This window comes from Sinocyclocheilus grahami, unplaced genomic scaffold (genome assembly GCF_001515645.1).
Source record: "Sinocyclocheilus grahami isolate Dianchi unplaced genomic scaffold, SAMN03320097.WGS_v1.1 scaffold536.1, whole genome shotgun sequence".
NCBI classification, from domain to species: Eukaryota; Metazoa; Chordata; class Actinopteri; order Cypriniformes; family Cyprinidae; genus Sinocyclocheilus; species Sinocyclocheilus grahami.
Window position 1 is genome coordinate 493,112 of NW_015505715.1, and position 20,815 is coordinate 513,926.

General features: G+C 36.1%; 2 protein-coding genes across 2 annotated transcripts in view; both read left to right on the forward strand.

The window, feature by feature from the left end:
• Positions 1 to 1,449, forward strand: part of LOC107555508 (solute carrier family 2, facilitated glucose transporter member 9-like) — a 10,687-nt gene extending 9,238 nt beyond the window's left edge. The window contains exon 12 of the mRNA XM_016238331.1: positions 1,240 to 1,449. Coding sequence (XP_016093817.1) covers positions 1,240 to 1,449 — 210 coding nt within the window. The remainder of the gene's footprint in view (positions 1 to 1,239) is intronic.
• A 1,623-nt stretch (positions 1,450 to 3,072) lies between these two features.
• nt5c2l1 (5'-nucleotidase, cytosolic II, like 1) lies at positions 3,073 to 20,549 on the forward strand. The gene is made up of 18 exons (XM_016238350.1): positions 3,073 to 3,293; positions 5,258 to 5,331; positions 5,418 to 5,535; positions 8,565 to 8,660; positions 13,341 to 13,432; positions 13,517 to 13,574; positions 14,598 to 14,691; positions 16,004 to 16,057; positions 16,209 to 16,292; positions 16,421 to 16,462; positions 16,564 to 16,665; positions 17,859 to 17,925; positions 18,024 to 18,194; positions 18,286 to 18,337; positions 18,607 to 18,667; positions 19,298 to 19,474; positions 19,631 to 19,717; positions 19,923 to 20,549. Exons 1-18 carry the CDS (start codon positions 3,256 to 3,258, stop codon positions 20,004 to 20,006), a joined length of 1,551 nt encoding a protein of 516 aa, XP_016093836.1. The 5' UTR covers positions 3,073 to 3,255; the 3' UTR covers positions 20,007 to 20,549.
• Positions 20,550 to 20,815: the final 266 nt, after the last annotated feature.

Genomic DNA, 20,815 nt, shown 5'->3' on the forward strand with positions numbered 1-20,815 from the left:
GGCTTCATCACGCAGTGAATGCTTTTGAACTCTCAAGACGTGTATTTGTTTGTTTTTTTCGAAGTGAGTGACATACTTGATAATGTCAGCTTGCATATCGTTAAAACAACAATTACGATTTTATCGTAGACGATAAATATCGCACACCCCTACATGGAGCCGGGTCTCTTTATGGAGGCTGCCATTTTGAGATCACATGAGCAGATGAATTGTACTGAGTTTATTTGGTTACTCCTCTTGTTAGGCAACACTTTCAGGCAATTAATCATGCCTTAATGTAAAATAGTGCACTTCTACATTGGAATCTGTAGCTGAAAACGTGTGCTTTTGCATACATTAAAGGGTTTATTCACCCAAAAATTAAAATTCTGTCATTAATTGCTCCCCCTCATGTTGTTCCAAACCCGTAAGACCTTCGTTCGTCTTCGGAACACAAATTAAGATATTTTGACCCTCTATAGACAGCAAGGTAACTACCACAGTCAAGGCCCAGAAAGGCAGTAAGGGCATCATTAAAATATTCCATGTGACATCAGTGGTTCAACCGTAATATTATGAAGCTATGATAATACTTTTTGTGCGCAAAAGAGTACCACAACGCATGCGTGTGCTTTCCTCTGCTCGTAAACAAGGCACAGCGCATGCGTGTTCTACGTCAGCATCATCACGCGCATACATCGTGTTACTTTCGATAATGATGTAGATGGTAACTCGCGGGAGAAGAATTGTTGAATAAAGTCATTATTTTTGTTTTCTTTGCACACAAAAAGTATTCTCATAGCTTTGTAAAATTACGGTTGAACCACTGATGTCACATGGACCATTTTAACAATGCTCTTACTACCTTTCTGGGCCTTGAATGTGGAAGTTACCTTGCTGTCTATGGAGGGTCAGAAAGCTCTCAGATCTCATCAAAAATATCTTTATTTGCGTTCCGAAGATGAATGAAGATCTTACGGGTTTGGAATGACATGAGGGTTAGTAATTAATGACAGAATTTTCTTTTTTGAGTGAGCTATCCCGTTAATACGGTGACGCATTGCTGCCGCACACATATTATTTTTTCCACTCAATTATGTCGTTAAAACGGCATCTTTTCTCGTTAAAACGGCATCTTTTCTCGTTAAAACGAACACCACTAGGAACAGTATAAGTCTAAGATGACATAAAATGACAGAATACACCATTGAAACTTATTCACAGTTAGTTATTCCTTTCTAATGTATTTTTCCATTGCAGGAGCATTTGGATTATTTCTGCTTCCTCATATTTTTTGTGTTCTGCTTCTTCTCTGGCGTTTTTGTGTGGTTCCACGTGCCTGAGACAAAGAATAAAACTGTTCTGGAGATCACAGAGGACTTTAAGAGAATGCACCAGAAACGCAGACACTCACTACAGTCCAAACTGAGCTCAATACATATAAACAACATCCAGATCACCAAGCTTTAGCACCAGTTCAGAATCAGTCATGTAGTCAAATCAGACACTGATCAATAAAAAGTAATTCGTTCTTTAGGTTGACAGCTGTGTGGTCTGTTCGGCTATTCTGTTGGTGACATCAAGTATGTTAAACTGTAAGCCACATCCCATTTGTAAACTCAAAATCCAATTTCAATTAGAGGCGAACTGAATGTTGAATCAATATATTTGTACTTTGTCATGCCAAGGGACACTGATTTAGGTTTGGCCTGATACGACTGCTGTGGTGCAATGACTTTATTGACACTGCTCCTTGGATGGCTCTGTAGAATGATTAGTAAGGCTTGAGTATCTATCGAATCCTCAGAGGTGTGTTGACCTCTTACCACACCATAAAGTTATCAAATTAAATATTGGACTACACCAAAATGACTATGTAATGTGGCATCTCTCATAATTCATATATATGAGGCTCACTTAAACTGCTCAGAAAATTGCCTTAATGTTTACACCATGTGGCTGTTTTATTCTTTTATTCAATTACAGTAAATGTTTTTCATGTGGTCTTATTTGGATTGACTATTCCAAAAAAATAAAATAATTCAAAAACTAGCAACCATAAAAACTGAAGAAATATTTTTTTATTCTGATGAACACGCACACAAAAAAGGATATTTTGAAAAATGTTTATAACCAAACAGTCGTGGTTACTGTTGACTTCCATTGTATGGACAAAAACACTTGAAGAAAAAAAACCTGTAAAATTGTTTTTGTTAATTGAAATATAAAATGAAATGCAAATATTAGGTGAAAACCTAACAACTTAAATGAAAATGAGAAATGTTGCCTTGGCAACTAACTGAAATAAAATTAGTTCAAGTACTAAAATAATTAAAACTAATATAAAAATTAATTAAAGCTAAATAGAAATGGAAAAGAATTATAATAATTGAGCCCATAAATTAAATCTTAAACTAAAATGAAACCTGAAAATATAAAAAATAAAAGCCAATTCAAAATATGTATTAACAAAATAATAATAGTATTTTTAAAAACTAATAAAATTGACAAAAGCTCATACAATTAAGACAAATTCAATTTAAAATTAAAACTGAAAATTATAAATAATAATAATAAAATGAAAGCTGATTCAAAATATTTATAAATAGTATAATAATAATATATAATAATAAAACATCACTACTAAAATTTTCATTTTGGAGTGAACTATTTGGTCTTTTTTTTTCAGTAACATTTAATCAGTAAAACCATGAAGAAACCGGGAAAAAAAGATAATTATGATTGATTATAATAGTCATAATCATAATAATAAAATGTATACATTTGCAACATTTAAAACTCACGTGACAACTTTTGTCCCGACTGGTTACTGAGGTATAGCCACTGTGACAACTTGCCCCGGCGTAAGGGACGTACTCTCTTCTCCTGAACGTGAATGAAGGGAGGAAGGCTGCGCTAAATGAAATATTGATGCGAGGTTAATTGTAAATGCGCATGACTGTGGTGAGCCCGGCGGGTTTGATTGTCAAGTGTTTGGGCGCTGAACGTGAGCTTTGCGCGTGCGGCGCTCTGATAACACAATCTACTGCTCGAGCCGCGCGCTGCAGCCAAACTTCACCCGTGTTCGCGTGCATCCCACATACGCCCAAATTACGCACATAGGGCTCCTGTTTACACGCCAAACCCAAGGAAAACGTGCACTGGTGATGTCAGCATCATGGTACAATTTAAAGCGCAAAGAGGAGGTTCGTGACAGCTTCACACTGCTGGTTATAATAATAGCGAGAGATCTGTGGAGCAGACCGCACTCTCGCGATGGAGCCGCGCGCCGCCAAAAGAGAAATCATTCAGAGGTAAGAACAGGCACTTTTACACATGCATCCAGGTGCAGACAGCAGCGTTTAACCAACCTCCGAGTCACAGCTCTTAGTATTTGTTTGTTTTAATGAGATGATAATATACTTTAGCTCCACTGACAGACTTTAATGGATATAGATTGACTTCCAGCATCACACACTTTCACATACACCTGAACCAATGCCCCAGATCATATCTGAACCAAATGTACCTCTTTCAAACAATAACACCATACATCTTTCTTAAAACAATAACTGATTTTACAGTGTTAAAGGTGTTACAGTGTAATTACATACTACTGAGTGATATGTACATACTACAGGGTTAGGGTTTGGTTGATTGTAATTGTAATTTACAGTCCTGTTTGTTTGATTACTCTTATCTATTTAAAGATTAAAGACTGATTGTTTCTGTTCTCTTTGAATAGTTAGTCATAGATGAGCAGTCACAACATTTCAGATAATTCACGTTTTGTCATCATCAAGGTTTTGGACACAGACTTAAAGGAATAGTTAATACCTAAAAGTATGATTTTTTTTTACTCCGTATGACTTTATTTCTTCTGTGGAACACAAAAGGATGAGTTAAAGGAATGTTCATATTAGGATGATCTATCCCTTTAGGAATTCATGTTTGTCAACAAACGTGGAAAAAAAACCTGTGACAAGAAAGTTGTATATGACATTGCAAACACATGACTAATGACACAACCTCTTTTACATCTTCAGCGGAACCCGAGTGAGTCACGGAGACTCGACATAAAACAATTAATTGTTTAGAATAAAAACAATAGTCATCAAGCAACTATTTGCTTTTTCAACAAATTTCAAATTGTATCATTTTGAGATATAAATATTGAGATTTGAGATATAAATTGTTGATTTCATATATATATATATATATACACGCACACACATTTACATTTAGTCATTTCGCAGATGCTTTTATCCAAAGTGATTTACGAATGAGGACAATAGAAGCAATCAAACCAACAAAAGAGCAACAATATGTAAGTGCTGTGACAAGTCCTGGTTAGTCTAACACAGTACACGTAGGAAGTTCTTTTTTTTTACAATAAATAAAAAGAAAACAAGTAGATAGAACAGAAAAAGAATACTTGTGAACGCTTGTGTTAGATATATACATATGTATGTATGTTTTATATGTATTTCAACATGGCAGACACTTAATATGTCAAATGTACTATGCTTTCTTGTTAGAATTTTACATAGATGTTAATACTTGATACACAAACCTCAATGGTGACAATCAGCAACAACAACAAAAATGTGATAAACCAAAAGTGTCTTAATTTCACAACACAACAAATTTGTTCAGACAACTGCGTTTAAGCAGTTGGGACAAAATGTGGAGCAATTCTGTTCTATTCACATTTTTTTCAAATTCTTTTTTTGCTCCTATAAACATTTCAAGCTTTCTTTCTCATATTCAATATTAATTGACTGTTGAGCTTGTAACATTTAAAATATCATTTGATTTAATCAAACTGCATGGTCTATTTTTAGATTTCTTAGTCTGTACTTTCCACCCTAAATATAAAAACGTGACTGGCTTACATAGAAAAACTGCCAAGAAGAGAGTGTGCCAGTCTTTACGTCTTTTAAGCAGCAGTTACCTCACACCAGCTGGACTGATGTCATATGTGAGGGACCTGATAAGAACAGACCTAAACTGTGCTGACATGATACATAGTGACATGTGATAAGCACTGCACGAGTTTGAATGCAAACACTTTGTAAATGACTACTTTTGGCGGTATAATGTGTTCTTGTAGATAAGCTGATATAGCATAGCCTGAACAACACTGAGGTTGTGGGTTTGATTATAACTTGAATGCAGTGTAAGTTACTGTGGATAAAAGCAAATCGATAACTGTGAGAAAGGTAGTGTTGACCTACCCATCAAAGTAATGGAAATAACCTCCTGTCTTTCCCTTCAGGGTGTTTGTGAACCGGAGTTTGACACTTGAAAACATCAAGTGCTATGGCTTCGACATGGATTACACTCTGGCAGGTGAGAGCGTTTATAGCACCTTTGGGACAAGCTGTCAGACTATGTGTGAAGTGCTTCGTTCACATCGACTCTCTGGTTTTCAACAGTGTATAAGTCTCCAGAGTATGAGAGTCTGGGCTTTGAGCTGCTCAGGGACAGGCTGGTGTCAATGGGATATCCACACGAGGTGCTGGGCTATATGTACGACCCCACCTTCCCCACACGGTAAGTGTTGCTCCCTTAATGGGTCTGGATTAGGCTATATCAGGTCAGTAAGCTCATAGTAAAGACTTTTGAGGCTTGCTGTGTGTGTCGGCGCAAGCAGAACATTGACTATGTTTACATGAGCATCTAATTATCCATATTCTGGTTAAAGGGATCGTTCACCCAAAAATGAAAATTGTGTCATGAATTACTCACCCTGCACTTGTTTCAAACCTGTGTGAGTTTCTTTCTTCTGTTCAACACAAAAGAAGATATTCTAAAGAATGTTGGTAATCATACAGTTCAGAATCAGAAAGAGCTTTATTGCCAAGTGTGTTTACACACACAAGGAATTCGTCTTGGTGTCAGGAGCTTCCAGTACAGAAAGTACAGACATACAAATATAATTTAAGATAATAAAACACTAATAATAAAGAGAATAGACAAATAATAATAATAATAATATAGTAATAAAATATAGAGAAGAAGAGGAAAGAGAATGCAGAAGAAAATAAAGAAAGAGATAAAGAAAATATCAGTTGCCGGTAGCCGTTGACTTTCATAGTATGGAAAGAAAATAGTATGGAAGTCAATGGCTACCATCAACTGTTTGGCTACAAACATTCTTCAAAATATCTTCTTTTGTGTTCAACAGAAGAAAGAAACTCATACGGGTTTGAAACAAGTGGAGGGTGAGTAAATCATGACACAATTTTCATTTTTGAGGAACAGTGCGTCACAAAAAAACTGTTCTGTTGATTTCAATGGGAATGGTGATTCACAACAGGCAAAATTTAAATGACTTAAACAGTAAAAACAGTATAGTAACAACAGTATAGAATGCAATAAATTCCAAAATGTAGCTCATGGGAATCTTTCAGTCTCTCAGAAAAAAAAGGTACAAAACTGTGGTACCCTTTCAAAAGAACTAGATATACTTTAGTTACTAATATGTACTTTTAAAGGGGACATCGGATGCAAAATTCACTTTTACACGGTGTCTGCATATAATGTGTCTTAACATTGTGTTGACACAACCACCCTACAATGATAAAAATCCATTCAATAATCCATTCAATAAAAAACTAAACAGTCTCAATTATCAAGCCGTTTTGATTTTCTGAGCAGTATGATGTCATAATGCTCAGGCCCCGCCCACGACCGCTGACGGACTGCCCCGTATTAGCATATCTCCGCCCTCAGCTAGTTGTATGCTGTCCACCATTTTCTCCGTGCTCGAGCAGCGGTAGCGACAACAATGTCTCATAAGCAATGCAGGTGTTTTGTAGATGGATGTAAAAGTGAACATAAGAGTCTTCATTTTCTCCCAACATCAGAGCCCCTGAATACACAAAAAAGCATAAGAGAGGGGTGGGGTGAGCAGAGCTCATTAGCATTTAAAGACACATGGTCGCTGTAAACAGGGTGTTTTATACAACCAAATATGTTGCAGACATTTCATGAAGACTCTAAAGAATCATACCAACTTGTGGAAAATGGGCATCTGATGATGTCCCCTTTAAAGTACTTATATGTACCTTTAAGGTATATGTACTATTTAGGGGTAAATATGGTACAAAGATTTTTAGCTTTTGTTCCTCAATTCCAGTCCTGTGGACCCCCTGCTCTGCACATTTTGCATGTCTCTCTTATCTGACACACTCAGTTCAGTTCATGTATCTCTCTCCTAACGAGCTGATAATCTGATTAAGGTGTGTTAAATAAGGGACACATGCGAAATGCGCAGAGCAGGGGGTCCCCAGGACTGGAATTGATGAACCAGGCTTAGGGTACCGCTCCAGTGACAGGACCGCATTGATTTATGTTCATTTGCTTTTAAGTCGATGCAAAATGCCATTCATAACTCAAAATCCAGTCACTTCCATCTGAAATTGATAGAATTTTTGAAAAAGAAGCACGTGTAGCAGGTACTCTGAAGGGAGGGATTGAAAAGTAAGAAGGATTTGTGAATGAATGTTGTATTAGAAATGGAGAAAGTTATTACATTTTGATAAAACCATGAACGCAAGGATTTTTAATATAGAATAATGTGCAGTTAGGAACCGTGCATGATAAGACCAGAAATGTGTATTAAGAAGTCAAAGGATTAGTTTTGATTTATGTTGACTTTATTATTTGGACAAAAGTTTCTATCTTTTGTCTTGTCCTTGAACTGCATAGGTCTCATATCAATCAAAATGATTAATTACACAATTAAGTTAACACATTTACGTGATACAATACTGTTCAAAAGTTTGGGGTCTGTAAGATTTTTTTTATGTATTTAAAAGAAGTCTACTATGCTCAAGGCAGCATTAATTTAATCAAAAATACAGTAAATGAAAATGAAATAATGAATTATGAAAAATATATTGTGAAATATTATTAATATAATTTAAAATAAGTTATTTATTTGAATATGTTTTAAAATGCTAAATATTTTTGTGGAAAATGTGATACGATTTTATTATCCTACTTTTTCAGGATTCGATGATGAATAGAAAGGTCAAAAGAACAATTATTTGAAATAGAAATCATTTGTAAAAGTCTTTACTGTCACGTTTGATCAATTATAGCATCCTTGCAGAATAAAATCAACAACAACAAAAAAAACTTTTGAACAGTAGTACACACCATCACATAATTCCAATATGAACTTATTTCTTTAGTATAAGACAGTATGAGTATAAATGGACCTTAAGCCCACTTCATTTTCATCTGGAAACCAGTCAGTTTGTAGTCACTTTTGAGCCTATTATAAACCATTCATGAGAGACTTTGTGGGCAACCATACAAATAGAAACGTCCTGCGTTACACCAGTCTCAAGGGTCTCATAAAGCAGAAGGTCGCTTGAGGTCATTATTAAAGCAGACTGAATAGCAAACGCAGACAGTTAAACTCTCTGCTCAACGATACTGCTGGGGGAACTCTTGTACTCTTGTGTTAACTCCTAAGAGGGCCATATTTTGCTATAAATTATTCACTTGTCCGAATGCTTACAGACTCTGGTTCTTTCAAACGTTCTCTCTCTTTCTCCTCTTCTCTCCAGAGGTCTGGTGTATGATACCACGTATGGGAACCTGTTGAAAATAGACTCCAATGGAAACATCCTGGTATGCACTCACGGCTTTGAGTACCTGAGAGGGTGAGTGAGATGGTTCATTGTGGCGCGGGTCAGTGGTGTATTGAGTGAGAGTTTTCTCACAAATGCCCCCTCAACCTTTCACTGACACCAGAAGATTTCAACAAAGTAGAGTGCTGCGTGGGACAAAACATTAAAGAGAGCCAGGCTGAAAGCCAATAAACCCAATGTGAGGGAACGGCGAGGTCAAGCGCTGTGTAGAAACACTAGCACAGCAGAGCGAGGCATTCAGTCTTTAATATCGCAGTTTAATGCATTGAAGTTCTCATTATTGCAATTATTATAGCAATACTTAGCCTGAATGTAATATCTGAATCACAGCACAACTGTTTTCAACATTGATAATAATAAGAATTAAGATTTCTGAAGGATCATGTGACACTGAAGACTGGAGTAAAGATGCTGAAAATGCAGCTTTGCATCACAAGAATAAATTATATTTTAAAATATATTCAAATAGAAACTAGATATTTTAAACTATAATAATATTTCACAATATTAATGTTTTTACTGTATTTTTGAAATGCAGCTTTGGTGAGCAAAGACACTTTGAAAAACATAAAAAAGGAACACACTCAAACCGTTGAATGGTAGTGTATATATAATAAAATATTTATATCTTATACATAATAAAACATTTAATATGACCTCCTGAGGTGGATGAACAACAGGGTTAAGAAGAAAAGGTTTTAACCCCTATTTTATAGTCTTTAGTAGAAAAAAATGTCTTGTTTGAGACCCAACCACACTATTTAGCTCTAACACAGATGATGGACTCATATTAGTGTATTTATATCCTGCCATAGAATAGCATTGTGGAGTGTAGATTTTGCTGTTGATTTCTTAGTATGGCTTTCTGAGACTGATGAAAGAGGTCGAGGACTGGCGTAACTGGACCACTGACCAAGTCCTGGCTCTCCTTTTAAAACACACACCACCAGATTTACACGTTCATATTCACACAGATTTAAGAACAGTAGTGGCATTTTTATTATTATTCTCAAACTTGAGGACAAACAGAGCATGGATCAGCATCCATCATGGGGTCATGGGGTATTGTGGGCACAGTTTTATTTAGCAAGGGGTCCGTTTTTTGAGAACAGTAGTTGTTAGAGCTCTCTCAACACTGGCTGCTGTGACATATTATCTGGGCAGCTCAGTGGCAGACTGTTATTGCTCTGTCACCAGCTTTCCAATGCGTTTCAAATGCTTTTATATACTGTATATGGTGTGTCAGGAGGCTTATATACCTGCTGTTATTATCATTAAAATGTGTGTCTGTTTGCAGCGGTCAGGTCGATGAGTATTAAAAATCCATTCAATAATCCACAAAAAAACTAAACAGTCTCAATTATCAAGCCGTTTTGATTTTCTGAGCAGTATGATGTCATAATGCTCAGGCCCCGCCCACGACCGCTGACGGACTGCCCCGTATTAGCATATCTCCGCCCTCAGCTAGTTGTATGCTGTCCACCATTTTCTCCGTGCTCGAGCAGCGGTAGCGACAACAATGTCTCATAAGCAATGCAGGTGTTTTGTAGATGGATGTAAAAGTGAACATAAGAGTCTTCATTTTCTCCCAACATCAGAGCCCCTGAATACACAAAAAAGCATAAGAGAGGGGTGGGGTGAGCAGAGCTCATTAGCATTTAAAGACACATGGTCGCTGTAAACAGGGTGTTTTATACAACCAAATATGTTGCAGACATTTCATGAAGACTCTAAAGAATCATACCAACTTGTGGAAAATGGGCATCTGATGATGTCCCCTTTAAAGTACTTATATGTACCTTTAAGGTATATGTACTATTTAGGGGTAAATATGGTACAAAGATTTTTAGCTTTTGTTCCTCAATTCCAGTCCTGTGGACCCCCTGCTCTGCACATTTTGCATGTCTCTCTTATCTGACACACTCAGTTCAGTTCATGTATCTCTCTCCTAACGAGCTGATAATCTGATTAAGGTGTGTTAAATAAGGGACACATGCGAAATGCGCAGAGCAGGGGGTCCCCAGGACTGGAATTGATGAACCAGGCTTAGGGTACCGCTCCAGTGACAGGACCGCATTGATTTATGTTCATTTGCTTTTAAGTCGATGCAAAATGCCATTCATAACTCAAAATCCAGTCACTTCCATCTGAAATTGATAGAATTTTTGAAAAAGAAGCACGTGTAGCAGGTACTCTGAAGGGAGGGATTGAAAAGTAAGAAGGATTTGTGAATGAATGTTGTATTAGAAATGGAGAAAGTTATTACATTTTGATAAAACCATGAACGCAAGGATTTTTAATATAGAATAATGTGCAGTTAGGAACCGTGCATGATAAGACCAGAAATGTGTATTAAGAAGTCAAAGGATTAGTTTTGATTTATGTTGACTTTATTATTTGGACAAAAGTTTCTATCTTTTGTCTTGTCCTTGAACTGCATAGGTCTCATATCAATCAAAATGATTAATTACACAATTAAGTTAACACATTTACGTGATACAATACTGTTCAAAAGTTTGGGGTCTGTAAGATTTTTTTTATGTATTTAAAAGAAGTCTACTATGCTCAAGGCAGCATTAATTTAATCAAAAATACAGTAAATGAAAATGAAATAATGAATTATGAAAAATATATTGTGAAATATTATTAATATAATTTAAAATAAGTTATTTATTTGAATATGTTTTAAAATGCTAAATATTTTTGTGGAAAATGTGATACGATTTTATTATCCTACTTTTTCAGGATTCGATGATGAATAGAAAGGTCAAAAGAACAATTATTTGAAATAGAAATCATTTGTAAAAGTCTTTACTGTCACGTTTGATCAATTATAGCATCCTTGCAGAATAAAATCAACAACAACAAAAAAAACTTTTGAACAGTAGTACACACCATCACATAATTCCAATATGAACTTATTTCTTTAGTATAAGACAGTATGAGTATAAATGGACCTTAAGCCCACTTCATTTTCATCTGGAAACCAGTCAGTTTGTAGTCACTTTTGAGCCTATTATAAACCATTCATGAGAGACTTTGTGGGCAACCATACAAATAGAAACGTCCTGCGTTACACCAGTCTCAAGGGTCTCATAAAGCAGAAGGTCGCTTGAGGTCATTATTAAAGCAGACTGAATAGCAAACGCAGACAGTTAAACTCTCTGCTCAACGATACTGCTGGGGGAACTCTTGTACTCTTGTGTTAACTCCTAAGAGGGCCATATTTTGCTATAAATTATTCACTTGTCCGAATGCTTACAGACTCTGGTTCTTTCAAACGTTCTCTCTCTTTCTCCTCTTCTCTCCAGAGGTCTGGTGTATGATACCACGTATGGGAACCTGTTGAAAATAGACTCCAATGGAAACATCCTGGTATGCACTCACGGCTTTGAGTACCTGAGAGGGTGAGTGAGATGGTTCATTGTGGCGCGGGTCAGTGGTGTATTGAGTGAGAGTTTTCTCACAAATGCCCCCTCAACCTTTCACTGACACCAGAAGATTTCAACAAAGTAGAGTGCTGCGTGGGACAAAACATTAAAGAGAGCCAGGCTGAAAGCCAATAAACCCAATGTGAGGGAACGGCGAGGTCAAGCGCTGTGTAGAAACACTAGCACAGCAGAGCGAGGCATTCAGTCTTTAATATCGCAGTTTAATGCATTGAAGTTCTCATTATTGCAATTATTATAGCAATACTTAGCCTGAATGTAATATCTGAATCACAGCACAACTGTTTTCAACATTGATAATAATAAGAATTAAGATTTCTGAAGGATCATGTGACACTGAAGACTGGAGTAAAGATGCTGAAAATGCAGCTTTGCATCACAAGAATAAATTATATTTTAAAATATATTCAAATAGAAACTAGATATTTTAAACTATAATAATATTTCACAATATTAATGTTTTTACTGTATTTTTGAAATGCAGCTTTGGTGAGCAAAGACACTTTGAAAAACATAAAAAAGGAACACACTCAAACCGTTGAATGGTAGTGTATATATAATAAAATATTTATATCTTATACATAATAAAACATTTAATATGACCTCCTGAGGTGGATGAACAACAGGGTTAAGAAGAAAAGGTTTTAACCCCTATTTTATAGTCTTTAGTAGAAAAAAATGTCTTGTTTGAGACCCAACCACACTATTTAGCTCTAACACAGATGATGGACTCATATTAGTGTATTTATATCCTGCCATAGAATAGCATTGTGGAGTGTAGATTTTGCTGTTGATTTCTTAGTATGGCTTTCTGAGACTGATGAAAGAGGTCGAGGACTGGCGTAACTGGACCACTGACCAAGTCCTGGCTCTCCTTTTAAAACACACACCACCAGATTTACACGTTCATATTCACACAGATTTAAGAACAGTAGTGGCATTTTTATTATTATTCTCAAACTTGAGGACAAACAGAGCATGGATCAGCATCCATCATGGGGTCATGGGGTATTGTGGGCACAGTTTTATTTAGCAAGGGGTCCGTTTTTTGAGAACAGTAGTTGTTAGAGCTCTCTCAACACTGGCTGCTGTGACATATTATCTGGGCAGCTCAGTGGCAGACTGTTATTGCTCTGTCACCAGCTTTCCAATGCGTTTCAAATGCTTTTATATACTGTATATGGTGTGTCAGGAGGCTTATATACCTGCTGTTATTATCATTAAAATGTGTGTCTGTTTGCAGCGGTCAGGTCGATGAGTATTATCCAAACAAGTTCATCCAGAGGGACGACACGAACCGCTTTTACGTCCTCAACACGCTTTTCAACCTTCCAGGTACAATGACAGTGACACATTTGCATGGTCGAGTGAAAGGATAATTGATTCTGTTAACATGATTTGTCCCTCTCCTTTTCTCAGAGACGTATCTGTATGCGTGCCTGGTTGACTTTTTCACCAAAAGCAGCAGATACAAAAAGTGAGTGAATTATTCTTTAATTGCAAGAGTTTACAGCAATTAAACTATTTTACTGTCTATCAGACAGCGAGTGATATTCATAATTAGTAATGTTTGCTAAAGTAAGCATCACTATTAATCTTGCTTATGCTTACAGGTAGGGATATCAATAAACCTTTATGATTTCAGATCGTTCACACAGCACATGTTAAAACCCAGAGCACATCAGCAACCAGATAACAAAGCCCTAGCAAGCCAAAAATTATTAAAATAAATGACAAATGATTAAATATAAAATAATATCTTATTAACCCTGTAAAGCCTGACATATGAAAAAATTGTCATTATATATATATATATTTAATGGAAAACTTTTTTTAAGGAAAAAACACAGTAATATTCAGAGGCACAAACTGAGCAAAAATATGCAATTTGGTGCAGATGTTGTTATTTATATGGCCAAAATGTATGATTAAATTCTAATAGCTTGTAATGTAAATCACATCTTTATGACAGTATAGCAGACTGCTTACATAAAGTACTTATAAATATCAGTTTTCATTCTGTTTATCCCAATAATATGTATTAGTAAGATGATATTTAATTGCTTTTAGCTTTTATGATCAAAGCTCTGTAGGTTTTATTGTAGGACAAAACGATAATTGAGAGATGAATGAATAAACGTTCCTCAAAAGCCTGATAATCATATTTGATACATTTGAACATGATTTTTCTGAAAAGTGATGTATGGATAATCAAGGAAACTTAAGTTTGTGTTAACTTAATGTTGATCTTGAAATATTACTAGCAATATAAGAATTATTCTTACACTTACTTTATAAAAATCATTTAAAATTTCAAGGTGGGAGTATTTTAAACTAAAAGGCCTTTAGTAGACTGTGTACAACAGTTTTTCAGCAAAATTTTGATCATGTTGATAATTTAGAGGCCTTAACTGCTATCCCTGTTGGGTTTATTTTTTGTAAACTTAAAATACACCCAATAGGTGTCCAAAATCTCACTCACTCTTTCTCTCCCATTCAGTTGCATGAAAGGGTTCAAACATGGCGACTTGTTCATGTCACACAGAAGCATGTTTCAGGACATTAGGGATGCCATGGATTACCTTCACGACACGGTAACCTATGCTACTTGTTCACCCTCTCGTGAAAGAATTTACTTCCAAATTTACTTCAAATTAAAATATGAGTTGAAGGGTAGGTGATTTCGGAGTGGCTGTAGCAATAGCAAGCTAGCTTTGAAAGCATAAGATCCCACCCTCCTTGCAAATCACTCTCCAAAGCCACGCCTCCTCATGCACAGGCAGATGAGAGACGGCGTTGGTGGAGGGTTGAATGCAAACGCTGTCAGATTAGCTCATGTCTCATTCACCGTGCATAATATTACAATAGTAACGCCTTCCATTCTTGCTCGGCCTGCAATAGTGTAATGGACAGCGCTGATCACCCATCATCTCTGAATGAACAGGGTGTGCGGAGGTATGCAAATACATACAATGACAGGCAGGTAGGACAGCCTATGGTAATCTTGATTAACATTTTATGGTCCTACACCTTCCACAGACGATATAAATACATATAAATACTTTTAGACAACTTAAAGGGTTAGTTCACCCAAAAATTAAAATTAGCCCATTATTTACTCACCCTCAAGACATCCTAGGTGTATATGACTTTCTTCTTTCAGATGAATCCAGTCGGAGTTATATTAAAAATGGTCTTTGATCTTTCAAGCTGTGTAATGGCAGTGAGCGGGTGTTGCAGTGCATCAGTCCAAAAGAAGTGAAATAAAGTGCATCCATCCATAATAAAAAGTGCCTCACACTGCTCCGGGGGGACTGGTTTTCCTTTGCTCCTGTAAACAAACATTGGTTTTCACGAGAGATTAACTCATACGTCATCCGCCCGGAGCTGCTTCCGTGTACAACTGTTGGCGCAAGCTAGATTAAATTGATCATTACGTTTTGAATATGGATATTTTTCTTACAAAAATGCATCGATTCCCTACAAGAGGCCTTTGTTCACCACCCCCGGAGCAGTGTGAGGCACTTTTTATTATGGATGGATGCGCTTTATTTCACTTCTTTTGGACTGATGCACTGCAACACCCGCTGACTGCCAGCTTGAAAGATCAATGTCAATTTTTTGTATAACTCCGATTGGATTAATCTGAAAGAAGGAAGTCATATATGCCTAGGATGGCTTGAGGGTGAGTAAATAATGGGCTAATTTTAATTTTTGGGTGAACTAACCCTTTAACTTAGTGATTGCTTACGTGGTGTGAAGAGACTTTCAACCAGCATAAAAAAAATATATTTGAACCAAATCACCTATCCTGCCTTTAAGAGCAGAATATAATCACCCCCTGTAAATTGTGAGTGTTTCACACTACAGTGTTTTTAACAAGTCATTGCTATTTTTGTCCTATAGGGCACTCTGAAGGAAAGAACTCTGAAGAACCTAGACAAGTACGTGATTAAAGATGTAAGTAGTAATTACTTATGTATACATACGTATATATATTTTTTTCTCAAATCGCCTGAGAGAAAACCTTGCTAATCATCATTAATGCTATATGAATAGAGGTATTTGTATGTGCCAAAAGACTCATTCATATATGTATCATTTTGTCTAGCCTCGTCTTCCTGTGTTACTGAGCCGCATCAAAGAGGTCGCCAAAGTGTTCCTGGCCACCAACAGCGACTTCAATTACACCGAGGTAAGAAGAGCGCCGGCCCCCTAGAAATAATTTAAACTGCCACTGACAGGCTGCATATCATTGCACGCTATCATTAATATTCATAATTCCTTTTTAATCACACTGCATTACATCTTTTCTCAAATTAGGCAATTATGAAATACTTACTGGATTTTCCGTCTGGCTCTAAGGTAAACAGCATGATCATGTTTACTCTGAGAAATGGCTTGTGACTGTTCTTGATCGCACACATAAAAGATATTCCAATTCTGAAATGACTCACGTTGTCTAGAACCCCAAGAAACTGTGGCGCTCATACTTTGATCTGGTGGTGGTCGACACGAAGAAGCCCTTGTTCTTTGCAGGGGGGACAGTGTTACGACAGGTAGACACGGTGAGTTATTAATGTTGTGTGCACTGCTACAAACACACAGAAAAAGCTTTGCACTCTTTTAAATAAAGCATTTATTCAGGCAAAAAGGGGGAGTAAAAACTATTACACCTGATTATTTCATTCATAACAATGAGAATATGGGTGAATCTGAAGCCTGTCAAGACCCTATTTTACCCCAAAACCAGAAAAAATAAAAAATTTTAGAAACATTACAAATATACTACAAATGCAAACATTACACTTTGGGTAAAGTGCACCCCCCCCCCCCCCCATTTCTCTTTGCACTGAATTGAAAAGTTTTGTTCTCAGTAACATAAATCCTTCCATTATGTTAAATATTATTACCTTTAAATATGCTGATTATAATACAATTGTGTCCAAGAAAAGATGATATAGTAGATATGTCATACAAATGGTCTAAAATGATATAAATTATTATATTACAAAATGTTATTGTATTATAAAATAATAAAAATCTCAATGCTATATGGGGTGACATAAAACCTAGACATTTCATGATTTTTGCTGCTTAATATTTTTGTGGATTATTTTTTGTGACACATTACCATTCAAAAGTTTGAAGTAAGTACAATATAAAAAATATATATATTTCTTAAATAAATATATTCTGCAAGGAGGCATTAAATTGTTCAAAAGTGACAGTCAAAACATTTATGTTACAAAAGATTTTTATTTTAAATGAATGCTGTTTTTTTTTTTTTACGTTCTATTAATCAAAGAATCCAAAAAAAAAAATGTAGCACGGTTTCCACAAAAATATGAAGCAGCACAATTATTTTCAACATTGATCTTTCCCCCCCCCCCAAGATTCTTGCGCATCAAATCACGATATTAGAATGATTTCTGAAGTATCATGTGACACTGAAGACTGGAGTAATGGCTGCTGAAAATTCAGCTTTGCATCACAGGAATAAATGACATGTTAAAATATATTCAAATAGAAAATTGTTATTTTCAATTAAAATAATATTTAACAATATTACTGCATGTTTGATCAAATAAATGCAGCCTTGGTTAAAAAAAAACAAACAAACCAACAACCCCAAACGCTGAGCGGTAGTATATTACTAACATTGTAAACTATGTTGTTTCATAAACATTGAGTCACTTTGAGTTTAGTGAAATATCAGCAAACATCGCTGCACTTAAATCTCATCATTCTTCTTTTGTAGGACACTGGGAAGCTGCGTATCGGCACATACACCGGAAACCTTCAGCATGGGACAGTGTATTCTGGAGGTACTCAGATGTTCTTCTCATCAGGATCTGTTTGCTATGCTTGCACAAATGCACTCCTTTGGCTTATGTCAGTTATCCTTATTCAACCCCTTTCTTAGGATCTTCTGACATTGTCTGTGATTTGCTGGATGTTAGGGGGAAAGACATCCTCTATGTGGGGGATCACATCTTTGGCGATATCCTCAAGTCAAAGAAACGTCAAGGCTGGAAGACTTTCCTGGTGGTTCCTGAGCTTGTGAAGGAGCTGCACGTGTGGGCCGACAAAGCCAGTGAGTGCGTCTAATAAAATACCTTTAATATGTAGTTGTTGTTGTTTTTTTATTATTATAAAGAATGGCTGAAAATACTGTCTTTTTATAGGTATGTTTGAGGAGTTAAAACATCTTGACATCTTCCTTGCAGAATTATATCAGTGAGTATGATTTCGTCTCACATAGGTGCAATACTTGACATGATGGATAGATGGCGGAGGAGGGCTGTTCTTAGTTGACATTAATTCGATTTTTCTTTTTATTATAGAAAATGTGTTAGATTATGTTATATTGGCTTTTATGTTATAATTCAAGACACTATTTTGTCTCTTTATGAACTTTTTTTTCTGGACGGCAAAACCTGAAACGCACACAAACAAACATCAACATCGAATGAACTTTTCATCTGACCTCTCATTCTATCCATCAGGCATTTGGACAGTGGAAGTCAAGAGTGCCCAGATATTAGTGCAATTCAGAACAGGATAAAGGTGAGCTCTGAGGATCATCTCGTACTTTACTCTGATGTTTTCCCATCGAATGCTGCGTTCAAGTCCTCCTGGGACGTTCGTACTTACGAGTTGACAAGTCGTAATTACGACGTCAGGTGCATGCGTTCAAGTCAGTTTAGTCGGCGGTGTACCTTCTTTTAATAAATTACAAGAAAATACAACAGGGTCTGTTAACTCTGCTTATAGAAAATGAAGAGCAAAGAATTCGCATCAGGTGTGTTTTTCACCTAAATGCTAGCATTTTTTTACTTGGATTTCATTAACTAGCTGCGTAACAAGAACATGAGCAATTTAAGTTTATAGGACAACTTAACTATCAATTTAAACAAAAATTTACCGTCAACTTCAGACGTTGCATCCATCGATTCCGCCATGTTTCTCATTGACACGCCCCCAACTCGGGGCTTAAAGAAAGTTTCGAGTTTCCCACTCGTAACGACTTTGTGGTGGCGTTCATGTGCGTTCAACTCGTAAATACGATTTATCCGACATGACTTGAACGCACCATAACTTCTTGCTCTTCATGCAAAATATCCAGAATTTTGTTTATACCAAAGAACCTCTAAAGTACTAGAACTGTTATAATAAAGTTGTTCATTTGTGTTTCAGATGGTGACGTACGGCATGGATCTGTGCTATGGGAAAATGGGCAGTCTTTTACGCTGTGGTTCCACAAAAACCCTCTTTGCCAGTCAGTTACTGCGCTATGCAGATATATACTCTACCACCTGCCTCAACCTCCTAAACTACCCCTTCAGCTACCTCTTCAGAGCCCCTCTTGTCCTGGTAAGCCTGTCCTGCCTAACGATATTGGAATATCATTGTTGTCTTATTATAAATATTCATATTTAATAATATTTTGATATTTCAAATGCAAGTATCAGTAAATATCATGAAACAGGTGCTGGTGTTGTATGTCTTTATTTTGACTGAATGTTGCAGCTGCCACATGAGGCCGCTGTGGAGTCTCAGACTAAAGAGCAGATCACAGAGCTGTCAGAGCACGTGCTCAAAACCAGCAGCATCAAGGTTTGAACGGCACAATCACTTCATTTTTCATTCTCATAATTCTGTTATATATTTTGACCTAATTTTGTTGTATTCCTAAAATGCATTACACCCAATCATCAAGTGTTACAATATTGTCCTCCCGTGTTTTCCGTTTTAAATCGAGGTTTTATTTTCCTTTTCTAAATATTAAAGTGATTTACATAATTACATCTTTCCCACACAGCGGCAATGTGAGTGTGAAGACGGTGACTGTGGACAAGAAGATAATTGTGCCCAAAATAACCCACCTACCTCCACAGAGACATGAGGACTGAGTTCTTTCTTTTTTTTTTACTGCTCTAAATATGAGCTTTTTATCGAGTGTGCATATGTTTCACGTTAACATTTTCCAAGCCTGCCTTTAAACGGTGTATTTATGTGGTTGATTTGCAGTATCAGCTTTAACTTGAGTATGATTCTGGCAGGTAATTGTGATTAAAAGGAACTTGCCAAGTTTTTTGTGATGTTAAGTTCTTTAAGTTAACAGCTTTTGTGTTGTTATTTGTAAAGCAAGTGTAAAATCTTTATTTAACCATTTTATAAAACTTTTATATTCAGTGTATTTAATTTAAGACCTTTGATAGAATGTAACCCAGTCTTTTGTCCGTCAGTCATGGATGCATGAAAACTGAAGAACTGGGTTGCAGGATTTTGAAGTCAGATGTTTATTTGCATATGTTTATAATATCTCCTCCCATGTGACAGAATCCCATACAATAATGCAGGGATTGACAAATAATTAAGTAGAAATAAGCCTATATTTATGCATTTACAAGCTATTTTTCATAAGCATACTGAAAAAAAAAATTAAAAGCACTATATTTTAGAAGTCGTCATTTATTTCTAATTTGATTGAACTCATGAATTATTATTAAGACATGTGTAAAAGTTAATTTGCTGTTGTAATGAGTTAAACGAGAGTCGGTTCCTGCAGCTTATCAACGGTATAAAGATAAGGAACTGTATTAAATCGACAAATTCGGTGATTAAATATGCAAGTAAAAAAAGTTGTATCTATGGCGTGTAAATTAATCAACAAACGGCCATCTTCAGGAAAACCTCTGTACGTTATGCTGT